The 19,062-nt window shown below is 41.9% G+C and overlaps 1 protein-coding gene across 1 annotated transcript in view; it reads left to right on the forward strand.

Moving 5' to 3' along the window:
• The window catches only part of MAML2 (mastermind like transcriptional coactivator 2), a 204,343-nt gene that overhangs the window by 133,437 nt on the left and 51,844 nt on the right, over positions 1–19,062 (forward strand). Inside the window, exon 2 of the mRNA XM_039349059.1 lies at positions 15,077–16,543. Coding sequence (XP_039204993.1) covers positions 15,077–16,543 — 1,467 coding nt within the window. The remainder of the gene's footprint in view (positions 1–15,076; positions 16,544–19,062) is intronic.

The raw sequence follows: 19,062 nt of genomic DNA on the forward strand, positions 1-19,062 counted from the left end.
ATCCTGGCATTGTTCGCATGAAGGCCCTTGCGCGCAGCCACTTGTGGTGGCCTGGTTTAGATAAGGACATTGAGGCTAAGGTGCATGCATGCCACCTGTGCCAGCGCTCTCGCCCAGAGATGCCCCAAGCTCCTGTGCATAGATGGGAGGATACACAGTCCCCATGGTCTAGGGTGCACATTGACTACGCTGGGCCCTTTCAGGGCCAGTTCTTCTTGGTCCTCGTTGACAGTCATTCAAAATGGCTTGAGGTTGTACCTGTCTCATCCACCACCACTGCAAAGACTATTCAGGTACTGAGGGGGATTTTTGCTGCACACGGGCTCCCAGATGTCATTGTGTCTGACAACGGGCCTCAATTTACTTCCTCCGAATTCCAAGCTTTCTTACAGGCTAACATGATTCGTCATGCCACGTCTGCACCCTTCCACCCGTCCACCAACGGTATGGCTGAACGCATGGTCCGCATCACAAAGGACGCCTTGAAAAGACTCACCTATGGGGACTGGCATCACAGGTTGGCTGACTTTCTCCTTTCTTACCGCACCACACCGTCCACTTCTACAGGGAGAAGCCCAGCTGAACTTCGCTGGGGGCGCAAACTTACTACGAAGCTTGACTGGTTGCATCCAGACAGACTGCCTTCATCTACCTCACATCCCAGGGCACCTAGACAACTACTTGTGGGTGCCCCGGTTTGAACTCGCAATTACGGGCCTATTTCCAGGGTCACAGGTCCTCTATCCTATGAGGTAGCCCTGGACCACGGTCGTGTCCTGCGCCGGCACATCGACCAACTCCGCCCTAGGCGGGATCTTCCAGCTGAGACTCCTGGGTCTTTTCCAGGGGGGGAGGGGGACCCTTTGGAGCAAAGGGAAGGGCATGAGCTGCTGCCCACCTCCAATGATGGAGCTACAAACGGCCCATTCCAAGATTCCGCGAGTGCCCCAAACAGGAATTCATGGGGCTTACCCAATCATAAGGCATTCACACCTACTCCAGCCAGGGAGTCACCCCGGGGGCACAATCACTATCCATCTACACCACACAGCACTCCAGTCAGGGAGGATACCCGGGAGCGTCCCAATAAATCATACCCCGCAAGAGAGCTGGCACATAATCCCCAGGGTTGGCCTGATCTTACCCCAAGTCCTACAGGGGGTCAAACATACAGGGAGGTGGTCGAGGAACCAAGTCCCGACCATAACACCTCTAGCCCAAATCAGGGAGTAACTGAGTTTTGGGAAGGCACAGAAACCCACACAAGCCCGGACACAGAACGGGGCTTAGGGGATAGACAGCCTCCTGACAGGTCTTGGACGGACCTAGGAGGTTCTACAGAGACGCCCAGCAGTGGCTATCACTTCAAGGGGCCCGAGGGCCTACAGCTAGGCGGGTCAACCAGGTCACAAAGTGACAGAAGCCCTGGCCTGACGAGCCCGGTGGGCAAGCAAGCAGGCCAGGCATTGGGGCACAGTCCTTGGAAGACACCAAGGCAAGATAAGGAGAACAGGCACACGTCTCCCCTCAGTCAGGGAACACCTGTCAGAAACCCAGAGCTGCAAAGGTCACAGAGAGCGAGGAAATCTCCTAAGTACTTAGAGGAGTACATAACATTGCTGTCTAAACAAAAGCCAGTAAACAGTAGGAGCACTGGGGAGTAGAACACTACATCAAGAAATAATTGTATGTTGGTAGTAGTCTTAGCCCGGGGGAAAGGGGTGTTATGTCCCGAGCCTTGCAAACGGGCTCGGAGCGTTTGCAGGCAGTCCCGGGCAGGTGCAAGCTGCCCGGGACCAGACAGGCTGTCGCCAGCACCTGTGCGCATGCGCGGGTGCTGGCGCGGGAAAAGTAACACATTGACCCGGGAATTGCCTATATAAGAGGCTGGGAGCTTTTGGGTGTTGCTGAAGCCTTCACCTGTAAGCTTAACCCAGAATAAAAGAAAACCTGAGAACTACAACTGCTTCCCGTGTCTGCTTTTCGCCAAGGACTCAACAATAACAGTGTTCCAATATCTGAGGGGCTGCCACAAAGAAGAGGGAGTCAACCTATTCTCCAAAGCACCTGAACTAAGGAGATATTTTCTATACGTGAGAACAATTTATTAGTGGAACTGCTTACCTCCAGAAGACCTCCATGGTCCCTTTCACCTGTTACTCTGTTATCTTTTCTAATCACTTTCTAATCATCTGTCCTTCTTTTCATTAAACTAGAGTCTAGACATACTCAAATCCTACAACTATTCTTCATATGTCTTAGCCTCCAATCCCCTAATCATCTTTGTCGTTCTTTTCTGCACTCTTTCTAGAGCAGGGGTGTCAAACTCACTATGTCACATGACGTGTCACGACGGATCACAACTTTTTTCCCATTGCCGACAATGGGGTGGGTGCGGTTTCACCATGACGCATCCGGCCCATGGGCCGGCAGTTTGACACCCCTGTTCTAGAGTCTCAATATCTTTTATATGTCATGGCAATCAAAATTGGATGCAATATTAGCTAGTATGTGAACCCAGTGTCCTTAAAGGCACCAATCATGGTTTGAGCAAGATGGTTATTCCCTCATCCCCCAGAGTTGTAAGCCTGCCAGAGATTGCTTGTTGTTTCCTTTGTGAAGAGCAGCTGAAGCACTGCTGGATGATCTCAAGTTCTTTCCTTGTCTTGAGACTCTACTTGCCTGTTTTTTTTATTCCATCACAGTTGTGGGGTCCATTATTAGCAATGCCATCTTCAGTTCACCATTTCTTTCCAGAAATCAAGAAGAATGAGCCAGTTTGGTCTGGTGATTAAAGCACTAGGCTAGAAAACAGGAGACTGTGAGTTCTAGTTCTGCCTTAACCATGAAAGCCAGCTGGGTGACTTTGGGCCAGTCGCTCTCTCTCAGTCAAATCCACTTCACAAGGGTTATGGTTGTGAGGAAAATAGGAGAAGGAAGAAGTATTAACTATGTTTGCTGCCTCAGGGAAAAAAACCTCCATGAATTGACTTGAGGGAATATCCAAATATTTATATTTTCAAACTTGTAAATGCAAATCCTTACAATATCCCACTGTTGTGCATACATTGCTTTTTACAATCCCTGTTTTTAATCTTCCATTTAAATACAGCCAGTTTTTCTGAAAAATGGCAAGAAGTATCATATACCAGTTATCCAGATTCTCCTCTGTAAGGCCTTAAAATGTTGTGTCACTCCTTTCCCCTCCCCCCCCGCCCTTCTTTCTTTCCTCAAATGACGAAGAACTAATGTATCAATTTATCCAGACAGGTATTTTGAATGCAAAAGAGTGCAGTGCCAATGATTCTTCAGAAGAATTTTCCAAAATGATCATGCACAGAGAAAGCCCACATAAAACAGATTTCAGGGGGTGGGAGGTTGTGCGAAAAAATTCTAAGCAACATAAACAGAGAGATGCATCATTTGAATTTTATCCATATGTGAGCAATTCAGCAGGCCTAGTGAAAATTATATGTTTGGATTACTACATCAAAATAAGAAATCAATCATGCATTTTCCACCCACGGGCGTTGTACTGCATATGTGCAGATAGCATTTGGATGTGCGGTTTGTAAGTATGCATGTGGGAATGTTGGCAACCACCACCCCCCCAGGTGAAAGGAGAGGAGATGTACTTACTCACTGCTGGAGAAGGACATCCAATTTATCTAATAAGAAAAGATTGATTGATTTTCTTCAGAATTACTGTACAAAGGATCTCTTCAAGCGTAACCGCCAAAGCAAACGTGAGTAGATAGCCATTTGTGACATAATTGGAATATTGAGATCACTTACAAAATGGCTACTCCAGGAGAGTTTACTATTCAGAAATTGGATGCCACAGTAGTTCATCGCCAAAAAAACAACACAAAACAAAAATCCATTTCCAGAAGGTGAAATAATCCTATTTACAGGTAGTCCTCGATTTATAACCACAATTCAGCAACTTTCTGTTGCTAAGCAAGACATTCGTTAAGTGAGTTTTGCCCCATTTTATGACCTTTCTTGCCACAGTTGTTAAGTGAATCACTGCAGTTAAGTTGGTCACATGGTTGTTAAGTGAATCTGGCTTCCCATTGACAGCAACTAAATTTCATTTTTAATGTGTGCCATTGTGTCCACAGTAAAAAAATGACAATAAAGGTTACATATCTATCTAAAAGGGGATCATATGAACCCAGGATACTGCAACCGTCATAAATATGAGTCAGTTGCCAAGTGTCTGAATTTTGATCATGTGACCATGGGGATGCTGCAACAGTCATAAGTGTGAAAAAGGTCATAAATCACTTTTTTCAATGTCATTGTAACTTTGAACAGTCACTAAATGAACTGTTGTAAGTCGAGGACTAGCTATACAACAAACTCCCTGGAGCACTTGTAAGGTCTAAACTTTTTAAAGCTTTTGCTGCAGTTAAACATGATGCTAGATGATGGACTACTTTTTAGCCTTCTGTATCTAGTTAGCTTTTTGTTTTATTAAAAGAATTTTAATGAGGCAAATTGCTTGATGAAGGAGATGTTTTCAGGCACTTGGAAATCAAAACCCCGTGTTGCCTATCTCTAACATAAACACAATTCTTGCTTGAGTCCATCCAGAATTATTGACTTCTCCAAATGAAGAACTTTGCTGATTGTTACCAATATACAAACTGGGAAGACTTTATCCAAACAGAAATCATCTTCATTAGATTGCTGATTTATATTCAGCCAAAAATCTCTTCCACTTACCTTATATGTAGGGAAAACAGATTTAATTGAGTTGTAATAATTTTGCCAACTTTTCCAGGAGACCTGTTCCTTTGCTTTCAGATAACACAAATCCAATACTATCTATCTATTATTTTTGTAATATATTATTTCTCTTTTCTATTAACTAAAGTTTTTAAACTTTAAAACTTTAAAGCCTACTGTGTTAAAAGCCTACTATAAAACATGTTAAAAATATTCTTCATTAGCAATTTATAATGATAATGTCAACAGAATAGCTAAATAACCCCAATTTTAATTGTGGCTTTACTCTCAGACCATGATTTACAGACTCTGTCAGGTTGCCTCTCATACATACAATACCCAGCACCTAGAAAATACATTTATGTATGTATTTATTAAAATTATATGCTACTCATCTCATTGTCAAGCAACATTGGTATGCCAGCAACTTCCTTCTATTCCCACAGCAAAAGATGGGTTTCTTTAAAATAATTTAAGACAAGGCTCATGCCATAGATCTGAATCAAGTAGGCTTCAAGCTTTTAGAATCTGCTCAGTTTTATATTTCTGCCCCAAGAACCAATGATTGGGGCTTTCTACAAAAGACATTTACATAAACCACTTCGGAGGCCTATGTGAAGCTGTTCAGAATTTTGAGAGCATGAGGTGAAGCCTTTCACAAAATGGAAGCCATTGGGGAATGCTTGGCTATGTCCAAAATAGTTATCATGGGGGTTGTGACAGATCTAAGAACTTTGATCAACTGTAGATGAAGCTTATGAAGCTTCTTCCCCGTCATCCCCTTTAAGCTAGATAACTCTCCATCACCCAATTTACTCTTCTCATTTTTCTGGGAAGGTGGACAAAATTCCAAATAGTGCAATTGCACAACAGTTGCAGTTGTGTTGTCTAAGGAGGCCATATGAGGCTGGTGTGATTCCATAGTAGAAGCAATTTGTGAAGGATACTTGCCTAATCACAAAATGGCTTCTGTAATGATGTGGTCAGTCCCCAAATTAATAAGTTTGCTACTCTCTGCAATCTCATTTAACCCCCAGATATTTTCTACCATCCTTTTGTTCTGGTTTCCAAGCAGGTATTCACAAGCAGCAGATCCATTATTTTGATTTCCAAAAGTGCTTATGGGCTTCAGGGTCATTGCTGTGTGTGAGAGAGAGATGATGATGTTCAAGGCTGGTTCTTTACTGTGTAGGATGTCAGTTCCTCTATATTATTTTTTTTGTTTTGTTTTGATGTAAAGGATTTTCTAAAGAAGTGTCAGGCAGGACAGATAGCCTAGCAGGCAACAGGGAAACTTTCAATGAATCTATATGAGAATCTGCCCAGAATGTTAACCGGAGTTGTCACATCCAGACTACAAAAGTCAGATGAGCGCTAGATTGCAACTAAGAGATATGTAATGTTGGCCCAAAATTGTGGCAGAGTTAATAATGGATGGATGACTTCAGATAACTAATTGGGAGATGTGAGAACTGAACCTGGATGCTTTGATATGCATAGAACATATACAGGTAATCTATAACCCAATTCAGGAATTCCAATGGCAACCCACCTATGGTCACATGACCACATTTTGGCCACTTGACAGCCACTTCACCTTTGCAGCTGGTTGCAGAATGCAACCATATGACACAATTTACTTTTTTTTTTTGCCAGAAACTGGCCTTTTTGGTTAGTTTCCAGCAAAAAAGCGCCCTTAGAATGCATTTGCTTAACTGCTGCGATCACTTAACAACCACTGCATAAAAGGTCATAAAATTGGGTCAGTCACATAGGTGCCTTAACTTATGACTATCTTGACTTATGACAGAAACTTCCATTATGGTCATAAATCAATGACTACCTGTAATATCACCAAGTTGTGCACTCACCTTTCAAGAGGAATCTTTAGGGATTGATTTTACTTACACTTTCAAATTCACCTATAATACTGTTTTTCTACAATCAGAGAGTTGGAAGGATCTGCTGAAGTCCCTGTGGCCAATATAATAATAATAATAATAATCATCATCATCATCATCATCATCATCCCCCAGTGAGGCACTACCTTGATGTGGTTGTGGGGCTTGTGTACTCTGAGGAAGATGATAGCTATGCCAGAGGTTCAACCATACTGGACAGGTCTCATCAGAGGAGTCAGACAAAGAGTGTCTCTCCCATAAAAAATATGGTGAGGCTTTTCAACCAGTGGTACGGGTACCACCTGTGGTACATTGGCACCTGGCAGGTGGTACGCGACCATCCTAGAAAAGTGGTAGCGAGGGAGGGGAATGAGATGGCTGGAACTGAAGGGCTGTCAGGGCTCAGTGGCAGTGCCAGGTTCCAGCTGGAGCTCGGCACTGATCCTGGCACTTCTGCTGAGCCCAGAAGAAATGCCGATCAGCTGGAATGTTGCAGCATCTCCAGGGTCTTGTGATTTACATTCAGATGCTTGGCAACTGATTCATATTTATGGTGGTCACAGTGTCCAGAGTCATGTGAAGTGACCAAAACCTGCTGCAACCACCCAGCAGATGGGGGAATAAAAACCAAACACTCTCCCACCCCACCTCCGCTGTCAATCCTCAACAGACATGCTCACAACAATGAAAACCTCTGACAGGAGGAAGAGCGTGGCCGGGTGGGCAAGCAGGTGTCTTTCTCGGCTGTGCCTTGGGGGACACTTTTTTCAGTGCCATTGTAACTTCAAACAGTCACTAAGCAAACTGTTGTAAGTCAAGGACTACCTGTACTTCATCACTTTTTTCCTTTTTTTTTTTTTTTTGATCAAGTATTTGACACCTTGCTAGGTAACTGGTAGTACTCGGATATTGCCATATCCTGAAAGTGGTACAATGGGTGAAAGGTTGAAAAGCTCTGATCTAGTCCAACCCCCTGCTCAGACAGGAAACCCTATACTATTTCAGACAAATGGCTGTCCAGTCTCTTCTTAAAAACTTTCAGTGTTAGAGCATTCACCGCTTCTGGAGGCAGGTTGTTCCACTGGTTAATTGTTCTAACTGTCAGCAAGTTTCTCCTTAGTTCTAGGTTGCTTCTCTCCTTGATTAGTTTCTACCCGTTGCTTCTTGTCCTGCCTTCAGGCGCTTTGGAGAATAGCTTGACTCCCTCTTCTTTGTGGTAGCCCCTGAGATATTGGAACACTGCTATCATGTCCCCCCTCGTCCTTCTATTCATTAAACTAGACATACCCAATTCCAGTTCCTTAATATGCTTTAGGCTCCAGTCCTATAGTTAATGCAGGGAATCCAGACTAAAGCATCTGTTACTCTTAGGAGGTTTTCCAGACTTAATTGTCCTATAATTTATTACCATTATTCTGTGTCCTACAGTCTAGAACAGTGGTTCTCAACCTTTTCTTCCCCCCCCTTTAAATATCTTTTGTGGCCATGAACCATGGCCACGGACTTCCAAGACTTAACTCAAGATTTAAATCATAACATTTCTTCAAACCTTTGCAGACCCCCTGTGATGACATTGTGGCCCGTCAGGGGTCCACAGACCACAGGTTGAGAACCACTGGACTAGACCAATGCAACCCTGATTCTGAAAAACAATGCTGTGACACACAAAACTGTCAGCAAATTAAGCTTGGTAAAGGCTAGGATTTTATTCAAAATTTCTGCCTTTCTAAGTTCTGCTCTACAATTCTTGTATCCTTACATTAAGAAGTTGGGATTTTCTGTACACTTGTAAAAAGGTAGAATTATAGTGGGCCCCCCCCAAAAAGAACTAAGGTGATGGTCATTACTGTGACAGCATTTTTCAAGCTTGGCAACTTTTAGATGGATGCTGGGAATTCTGAGAATTGAAGTCCACACATTTTAAAGTTGCCTAGTTTGAAAAACACTGACTTACTTGCAAGGGTTATCTTGCAAAAAAAAAAAAAAAATTCTTAAAGTGGACATTTTCCCTTTTTGTGACCACAACCCTGTCAGAGTGATACTTAAGAGAAAGTCTCCAATTTTTAAAAGGTGGAGATTAAATGAAGAGTTATTACAGAAGGACTTGATGGTAGATTTATATAAGAAGAAACTGATTTTTTTTGACAATAACTTAGATAAGGTATGGACTTAAAGAAGGTTTAGAGTCCCTGCAAAGCTTTTATGAGAGGAGGGTTTTGTTTTTTTTTTACTTCAACATAATTGAGAGCTAAAAAAGAAGGCCCAAGAAAAATGCAGGCTATTTTGGATAAAATTAAAAAGAAGTAAGATGCTTTACAAAAAAACCCACCTGTAGATAGAGCCATTATATATCAGATTAAACATTTACAACAATTATCTATAGTAACTGTGAGGGAAATAGAAACTAAGTTGAACTATGTGAAACAAAAGAATTTTGAGCTTGTAAATAAATCCAGGAAATGGCTGGCATATAAACATGAGGGGAAAAAAGAGTAGAAAATAATATTAGGAATTCAAGAAGAAGAAGATGTATTAATGCAGGGGTCCCCAACCCTGAGTCCATGGCCCAGTGCCAGGCCACGACAAGTGATGGGCGAATGCATATATTATTCCAGTTTGTATAAAGGACAAGATATTTCTTCAGAAAAAATTGAGGACTATCTTAAAAAAACAGAATTTACCAAAACGCTAGACTATATGTACTCAGTTCCGACAACCGTTCTTTGTATGTTTCAGCCTCCAGTCCCTTAATTATCTTTGTTGCTCTTCTCTGCACTCTTTCTAGAGTCTCAACATCTCTTTTTCTATCTTGGTGATCAAACCTGGATGGAGTATTCCAAGTGTGGTCTTACCAAAGCAGTATAGAGTAATACTAACACTGGCATATCCCAAAGAACCATTACTTGAGTCAGTTAGAACTTCTGAGCCAATTAGCCCAGAACTCTAATCATAGTCTACAATCAGGATTCTTCAAACTTGGCCGTTTTATGACTTGTGGACTTCAACTCCCAGAATTCCTTAGCCAGCCAGTTTGAAGACCCTTGGTCTACATTTATGGGCCAGGTAGACCAAGAAGCAATGGGTTAGAAGTAGAGTATTTTTTTAAAAAAAAAAAAACTATGTCAGACTTACTCTTTTAAAAGCTACATTACTGTTTTGCACTCTATCACACACTATCAGAAAACTATGAAATACTGAAGATTCCATGTATGCCTTTGCTGTCTTCAGATTAAAGATACTCAGAGAGTAAACCATGTATCCACCTAATAATAGACCAGATTACAGGGTGTCTTTGAGGGAGAGGTCAAAAAAGGCAAAATATAGTTAGTTAAACTAACTGCTTTGATTAAAGATAATGGACTAGATAGTTTTATAAGAGACTGGAAGCCGTTTGTGGACTTTCTACGCGTTAAATAAATAGCAGATGGTTAACAGAGGGATTTGAAGATTAGCGTAATATTTGGGTTAACTTGTTGACTTTTTTTTCTTTCTTTTTTTACATATATACTATTATCCGATGTTGGGTTGATTTGATTACCAGATAGAGTTCCCCTCACTTGGAACATTTGTTTATTTAATATAGTCTTTTTGTTAAATCAGGATGGGAAAGCTTATAATTATTTGCAGACCCATTATGTAATGGGAAGGAGAATCTATCAGTTTTTCTTTTTTTTTTTCTTCAGCATCCAGCCACGGTGGATTCATATGTTTAATAATACATTTATTTAATATTTGGGTTATTTTTTTCTTTTTTTTTGTTCACAATTTTTTCCTTTTGCTGTTGTTGCTACTGTTGAATATATGTTTTTTTCTTTTTTGCATTTTATTCTTGTTGATAAAAAACTAGATAGATAGATAGATAGATAGATAGATAGATAGATAGATAGATAGATAGATAGATAGATAGATATGCCAGCTACAACTATGCAATGCAATCAAAGCCCCATCCTTTTTTTATGGGCTTCAATTGCAAAGTTCTGGCCAATATCTTGATTTTTTTTTTTTTGCACTTCCCTGTTTACCCACCTCTAGTTACCTACTCTGATTCCACCTCCCTCTCCCTGCAGTGCCAAAAATGATGGAGGAGAATCTTGTAGCGATAAGTGAAGAAGAATGCTTCACCCTTTTTGAAACATCCTGGCCCTTTGGCTAGCATGCCTGCTCTAGAAACTCCCAATTGCTCACAATTGTCAGGCTGGGCTGGGGAAGCTAGCTGTCTGACTTTAAATCTGATACACAGAATGACTAATAAAATTAAAGCAAGTTTCTCCCTCCCTCCCTCCCTCCCTCCTTCCTTCCTTCCTTCCTTCCTCCTTTCCTCCTGTCCTTCCTTTCCTCCCTCCTTCCCTTCCTTTCCTCCCTTCCTCCCTCCCTCCCTCCTGTCTTTCCTCCCTCCCTCCCTCCCTCCCTTCCTTCCCTCTCTCCCTCCCTCCCTCGGTCTCTGCCTCTCCTCTACTTTCTGGTTCTGCTTACATCACTCTGGCTTCATATCCCCTGGTAATCTACATTGACATTAATTTCTGTCGATTTAGCAGCAAAGGATTGTTAATTTATTCCTGGTTTGAGAGAATCTGAGACCAAGAAGGGGGTAGTTCTCCAAGATGAATGAGCAAGAGGGAGAACACTTCTACTAGATACAAACACGGAGTACTCTTTATTTGTTTCACCCAAAGTCATGAATGCTTTGTCCTGATTAACAGCTTTGACCTATTTATAGCTGCACTGTTCGGTGTCATTATTGTGCCTCTTAGATATTGCACATAATATTTTCAAACCCAACTACTGTCGTATTTGTCTAGCGGATATCAACGCTGCTTGCCAGCCACTGAAATCAAAACCAGGGAGAGATTTTGAAAGCAGCACTTTGCAGAGATTATGGAAACTGATCTTTTGTGTCTGCAATTCAGTGTGGGCAAGGGAGGGGGGAGAGGCACCCTCCTCCTCCTTAATTTACTACAGTGTATCAAGGGAACATCGTTCCAATTATTCTTCCAGTGAAGGTCATTAACTGATCAAAATTAAGTCAATGTTTACAAAGTTTCTTTTTCTTTCTTTCCTTTTATTGAACCAGCATCGGGTTGGGTGGGAACAGCTTTGGAAGCAAGTGATAAAAATCATGTATTATATCTTAATCACCTCGTTGGCAAAAGGTCCATTTTTCTGGAGATAAAATGGATTCATTAGAGTCGTCCTCCATTCTCACATGCCCAGTTTCTTGGAGAAGCTGCCAAACGTTAATTACCAAGCTAAGCCATTTAATTTTGTTTGTTTAATTTGAAACAAAATTATCCTTCTGCCAAACTTGTGGGGAGAATCTGCTTTGTAATTTTTACAGGAGAGGAGTGGGCAAATTGCTTTGTCCAATACATTGCACCCAAAGCCAAGGGATTGCTTGGATTTTAGAAGTGCCAATGGTTGAGGCTTATGGTTAAGGCAGTCACAATCTTTCTCAAGCAAAGCCTTCGCCTTGGTTTTTCAGTGGAGGAAAACTCAAGAAGGGGGCCAAGATTGGCCAAATCCTACTGTTGACTAATTTAAATTTATTAAATTAATGCAATAGATTGTCATTCATTTATTTTTCCTTCAATCACGTGAAAAATGACCATTTCAGAGGAACTTCTGGAGACCACCCTAACTTTTGGCAAGGAACTCAAAGTTACGCATCCCTCGTTCATTCTGATGGAAAGCTTTTTAGTGGATGAAGAGGACTGAATTGAAAGAGGCAAAAACATAACCAGAATTATGAAAAGAAAACAATTTAGTGGGTCTCACGATTCCCAATATCAACTCCAAGCAGGATCTTGAGCTGCAGTTCTTTTAATCTCCATTATCATTGTCTCCGTCTCTCTGTGCCAAACCATCCAATCACTTTGCATATCCTGGGAGATTTATAAACAATTTGGGGATCTGAAAGACAGCAGTGAAAGCAGAAGATCTATAACCGTGGTTGGATGAATTGTAATCAATATCCGTCCTTATCGTTATTTTCAAATCTCAGTCCTGAGATTTGGAAAAGATCCTGTTTTGTTTTTAACACAGATTAATAATGAACTCTGGGAGGAGCACAAGCGTGATGCATAGTAAGACTTCTGTTGCTCGGAAGCATTCTCACTGGCGAGAAAGAATCCTTTGTCTTAGAAAGGGATTCTGGTTTTACAAAAGGAGAGTAAATAGTATTGGGAAAAGAAGGATGTAATTTACCAGGTTGATGTGAAGGAAAGAATGTGGCCAGAGAAACTACATTGAAATATTGCATCTAATTTTGGTTGCCACAATATAAAAAAGATGTTGAGACTGTAGAAATAATGCAGAGAAGAGCAACAAAGATGATTAGGGGACTGGAGGCTAAAACATATGAAGAACGGATGCTGGAACTGGGTATGTCTAGTTTAATGAAAAGAAGGACTAGATCAGTGGTTCTCAACCTTTTTAATGCCGCGACCCCCCAACCGGTCGTAAGTCGAGGACTACTCAACCAGTCGTAAGTCGAGGACTACTCAACTGGTACAGCACCGTTTGCAGAATGGGACTTTTGGCAGGCTCAGCAGGGCAGAGACAGCCTGGACAATTCCTATTGGCTTTCAAAAGCCAATAGAATAAAAGGGAGTAGCACAGCTAAGGAAAAGGGGAAAAAAATGGCGGACTGCATTGTTTGGCGACTCCCGTGAAATGGTTGTTCGACCCCAAATGGGGTCCCGACCCATAGGTTGAGAACCACTGGACTAGATGGAGCATGGTAGCAGTGTTCCAATATCTGAGGGTTTGCCACAAAGAAAAAGGAGTCAACCTATCCTCCAAAGCACCTGAAGGCAGGACAAGAAGTAATGGATGGAAACTAATCAAGGAGAGAAGCAACCTAGAACTAAGGAGAAATTTCCAGAGAATTAGAACAATTAATCAGTGGAATGACTTGACTCCAGAGGTTGTGGGTACCCCAACACTGAAGACTTTTAAGAGCAGAGGGTTGGACTAGAAGACCTCTCCATGTCCCGCCCAACTCTGTTATACTGTTTTTCTATTCTGCTATTCAGTAACTTAAGAGTTGGGTTAATAATCTTGTAACTGTAACCATAGTTACCTTTCATTGGTTATAACTGAATTTTAGACTCTGAACCTGCAGAGCTGGTCTCACAGAACTGTCCTTTACAGTCAGGTGTTTCTGCAGGATAGGTTAAAAAAAAAACGTCAAAATGGTGACACGAGGGTGTGATTGAAGCTTCAAAACGGGGGTCTTTTATGACTTGTGGACTTCAACTCCCAGAATTCCTCAGCCAGGCACTCTGGAATGAGGAATCTTGGGAGTTGAAGTCCAAAAGTCATAAAAGAGCCAAGTTTGAAGACCTCTGCTTCAAACAATATGCATAAACAAACTCACGCAGCTTTATTTGCATTCCCACGATAACTGTTTTGAGTGAAACACTTACCCCAGAAACATTGTGCAGAGGTACTGCATGGATTTCAGAGGAAGTCCTGGTAGATTTTTAGAGTAGGTGGTCCTAACTTACAACCATTCGTTTAGTGACCGGTCAAAACTACAGTGGCACTGAAAAACTCTGACTTACAACCAATCCTTCCACTGATGATTGTCACAGCATCCCCATGGTCAGGGGTAGGCAACCTTGGCTCTTTTATGACTCGTGGACTTCAACTCCCAGAATTCCTGAGCCAGCCATGCTGAAGGGAAAGGGAAAGGTTTCCAAGCTGAGCCATGCTGGCTCAGGAATTCTGGGAGTTGAAGTCCACGAGTCATAAAAGAGCCAAGGTTGCCTGCCCATGGTCATGGGATCAAAATTCAGACAGTTGGCAGCAGACATGTATTTATGGCAGTTGTAGTGTCTTGGGGGTCATGTGATCACCATTTGCAACCTTTCCAGCCAATCTCCAACAAACGAATTTAAAGGGGGAAACCAGATTTGTTGAATGACTGTGTGATTCACTTAACAATTGCATTAATTCATTTAACAACTGTGGCAAAAAAAGTTCTAAAATCAGGAATAATTCACTTAGCAACTGCCTTGCTTAGCAACAGAAATTATAGTCCCATTCGTGGTCAGAAGTCAAGGACTACTTGTATCAGTAAGAACAAGGTTTCATTGTTGTATCCTACTGATAAAAAAAATATTGCTACAATATCCATTCTGGGAAAATACTAGAATCAAATTACAAGCTTCAAATTGTTATATACCCAATAAATGGTCTTTACCTTTATTTATCTATGTGCAATAAAGACGTCTTATTTTTCCTCCCTCCAACTGTAAATATTTATATAAATTTCTGTTTTAAGGTAATACTCTGTGTATCTGAAATGGACATGTTGTAATAACTTTAAGATGCCGTTGTTTTAGTCATTTTTGTGGCAGTGGGCAATCGTGACTAATTTTTGTAAAACTGCACTTTTTTTTAAACTCCAACTAAAGAATCTTTTTTTTTTTCCCCTTCAGCTCCAGGGTTCCTTGAAGAGAAAACTGGTGGTAAATCTGACACCAGGCAATAACAAGAGATCAAATGGCATTGCTGACAATACTTTCCTGGATATTAAGCGAATCCGAGGTGGTGATAATAACCTTTCCATGGGACGTGGTCAGTGTGGTAACAATTGCCCAAACCAGTCAGTGTTGGGATCATTCTCAGTTGGACAAGGTGCTCCAAGGAAAATGGACAGCTCAACCAACAACAGTCATTCTGGGGCAAACGGGATGTTTAACATGACCCTAAAAGAGGTCAAAAAGGAACCCGGGGAGACAATTTCTTGTAGTAAGCATATGGATGGTCCGACATCCCAGAACAGTGTTTTTCCTAACAGATATGGAGAAGACACGGCGGAACAGTTGATGGACCCAGAACTTCAGGAGCTATTCAATGAACTGAGTAATATTTCTGTGCCCCCCATGAGTGATCTTGAATTAGAGAACATGATAAATGCCACCATCAAGCAAGATGAACCATTTAACATTGACATTGGTCACCAGATCCAGAGAGGAACCCCTGCCCAATCCTCTTCCTTGCAGATAGACAAAATGGTGATCAAACAAGAGTATTCACCGGGATTGAACCAGGCTTCGGTGGGATCACCTCAGATGAGGCCTCCTTCTACAGACTCAGCTTTCACTATATCTGGTGCTGCTATGTCCACCTCATCTCCCATTCCTTCAGTACCTCAGACTCAGACTCCTCCCTCTCAAGGGACATCAGTTCCCCCTCGGCCATTGGCCAATTGGCAAGAAGTTTCTCATGCCCAGCAATTGAAACAAATAGCAGCAAACAGGCAACAGCATGCTCTGATTCAGCAGTGCCAGCAAAGTCAATCGGCAACATCCTGGCCTGGTTTGTCATCTACAGAACCACCTTCTGGGTCGTTTGTGCAGGAGAAGATGTCTAGTCCATCTTTCCACCAGCAACAACAGTTCAGTCCACAAGGTCCCGCAATATCTGGTATCCCAGTCAATGGGACTCCATCCAAAGGAATGAACAGTTACACCTACCGGCCAAACTCCATGCCCCAGGGAAGTTCTGTCAACATGGTAATGCCCCGAAAGTCTCAAGACATCCCCAGAAATTATCTAAACAACAATCAGGTGTCACTGGAGGAACCTCAGAACAGTATCAAGCCTTTGTTTCATTTCAGCTCAGAACAAGCCAACAAGCAGATGTCTTCTGGTTTGGGAGCCCCACATAAACCTTCTCTTGTCCACTATGCACAGCAGCCACCCCAACAGCTGTCTAACTCAGCGGTTCAACCACAAACTTCGCAGCAGCAGCAGCCACATTCTGCACAATCTCTCCAAACTCAGCATCTCCAAAGGCCCCCCAACGTATCCTTAGCTTTACAGCAAAAGATCATGCTCCAGAAAATGCTCCAAAATCAGCCTGCTTCAGGACTACAGTACATGGGCCCGCAGAATCAGCTGGTAAGGTTTTTCTCCTATCACTTCTTTTCCTATCCATCGTATCGGGGTAAACACAGACAACTTTTCAAATGTGAAATGCTTTTGTGATGCATTACTTGATTTGGGAGGCCATGTAGTCTGACCTCCTTCCTTTCAGGTTCTCTGAACTATAAAAATGGTTGAGGAAAGAATTTTTCTTTGGAGGTGGGTGGGTAAGACTTCAGAGAGCTTTGCAGCCCCAAATTCAGCAAGTGCTCTTTTGCAGCAACAAGAAGCACAAAAGTTGTGCGACACTTCCACTTTGCAAATTTAAGCAAGGGAGGTGACTGGATTGCCATCTATCTTAGAGGCCATCATATGGTAACACTTTCCAGGCTGGTGGTAGCTGGTGGGAACATGATTTGGATTTGAGGAGACATGGAAGGATTGCTGCTAGGGCAGGGGTAGGCAACCTTGGCTCTTTTATGACTCGTGGACTTCAACTCCTAGAATTCCTGAGCCAGCATAGCTGACTCAGGAATTCTGGGAATTGAAGTCCACGAATCATAAAACAGCCAAGGTGGTAGGGAGTCAAGGACAGCTCACCACAGCCAAGTCGTCACTGCCAACTCGCCATGGGACAACTCACTGTGGGACAACTTAATGCAAGATAATTGTACTCTAGACCTGTTCCTCTCTTGATATTACCAGTAATATTATTAGTATTATCAATATTATTCCTAATATTATAGTTACCTCACATTAAGTTGTCCTGCAGCAAGTTGTCCCGAGGTGGCGAATTGGCCACAGTGAACTGGCCACAGAGAGTTGTCACATTCTGGCTGCTAGGATTATGTTAAAAAATTAAATAGCGGGGTTTTCTCTTTTGTTTTAGTTTTTTTTTATATAAACAGCTTGGACTGAAATCTATCTCAGCTTGATTTCTCTGTGACACAAGTGAATGTTGTTTTAAGGATCATTTAAAGGCAATTTGGATCTGATGTTAGGAGTGATTCAAAACTAGGCTCCCTGAAATCAGCTTTGCTCCTTTACACTGGAATCAGCCTTACTTTGAAGGAGAGTTTAGCCTTTTAAATGGGATAAACATCCTTTACTTAGCTGGAATAACAGTGATGTAATTTGGACTGGAAAGTCCAGAGGGAGGAGCCATGAGGCAAAGTGGGTGTGGGAGAATCGCTAGAATTTTCCCTTTTTTCCCTAAAGTTCGAGGAGGTATGGGGAAGTGGCTACTTTAATCATGAATTACCTTCTAGTTAACTTTCGCTAATTTGGAAAAACTATGCAAGTCAGATCTGATTATGAATGAGCTGTGATGGCACAATAGTATTGCAGGCTAACTCTACTTACAGCCAGGAATTCGATCCTGACCAGCTCAAGGTTGACTCAGCCTTCCATCCTTCTGAAGTTAATAGAATGAGTACCCAGATTGTTGGGGGCGATATGCTGACTCTGTAAACTGCTTAGAAAGGGCTGTACAGCACTATGAAGCAATATATATCATAAGTCTAACTGCTAGTGTATTGCTGTTCCTGGACACAGGACCATCAGGAAATCCTACATAAGTTAGATTGGAATGTTGAAGAAGCACTTGGAAAAAAAACAATCTAATAGCAAACTAACATTATATTGTTGCTAAAATAACTATACAATCATGTGGTCAGTAACAGTAGAACCTGACTCAAGGATTCTTTACTTTTGTGTATTTTAAGGAGCAGTACCCTTGTTCTGTATTTTGAAAGCTCAAGATATTACACTGCCTACTTTCTATATTTATGACTGCCAAAATTTGCAGGACTGTTGGCCAAGAGGAGACAAAGAGAACAAATTCACAAAAAAATGTGCTTTGAGGGCTGCATAGGATTCTGGGCTGACAGATTATCCAATCCTGTTTTTAAATAATGAGTATATCATTTCCCAATTCCATGAGTGTGTTTCCCTCTCTCTGTAGGGTGTTTTGACCATGCTTTTCTTGCCCAATTCTCTCAAGATACATTACCTAAGATCTCACCGCAGAGTTATCTAAACTATTTTCATCCCTGCTTCTTCTCCTCCATTAATCCATCAACAATAAAGAGAGGGAATAATAAGTTATAACAAATAAAAAATGTGTTTAAAATTGGTTTATTCTGCCTTTATTACTTTATAAGTAACTCAGAGTGGTGAGCACACATAATAGTTCTTCCTCCTCCTATTTTACCACAACAACAAATAATCCTGTGAGGTGGGTTGGGCTGAGAAAGAGTGACAGGCCCAAAGGCAGGACTAGAAATTCACAGTCTTCTGAGGCCTAAAGTTACTTTCATACCTAAGGTGGTACTAGAAGAACTAATAGCCTCCTGGTGTCTAGTCCAGCACTCCTTAGGTCACATCCAGTTTGATGTAGTGGTTAAGACGTCAGGCTGGAGACCATGAGTTCTGGTCCTGCTTTAAGCATGAAACCAGCAAGTGATCTTTTGTGACTCAGTCTCAATTCTAGGAAGGAGACAGTGACAAACTGTTTCCCAAATCTTGGCAGGAAAACTGCAAAGACAATCCCAGGC

Source organism: Crotalus tigris, unplaced genomic scaffold (genome assembly GCF_016545835.1).
Source record: "Crotalus tigris isolate CLP2741 ecotype Arizona unplaced genomic scaffold, ASM1654583v1 scf7180000018224.911827, whole genome shotgun sequence".
Taxonomy (NCBI): Eukaryota; Metazoa; Chordata; class Lepidosauria; order Squamata; family Viperidae; genus Crotalus; species Crotalus tigris.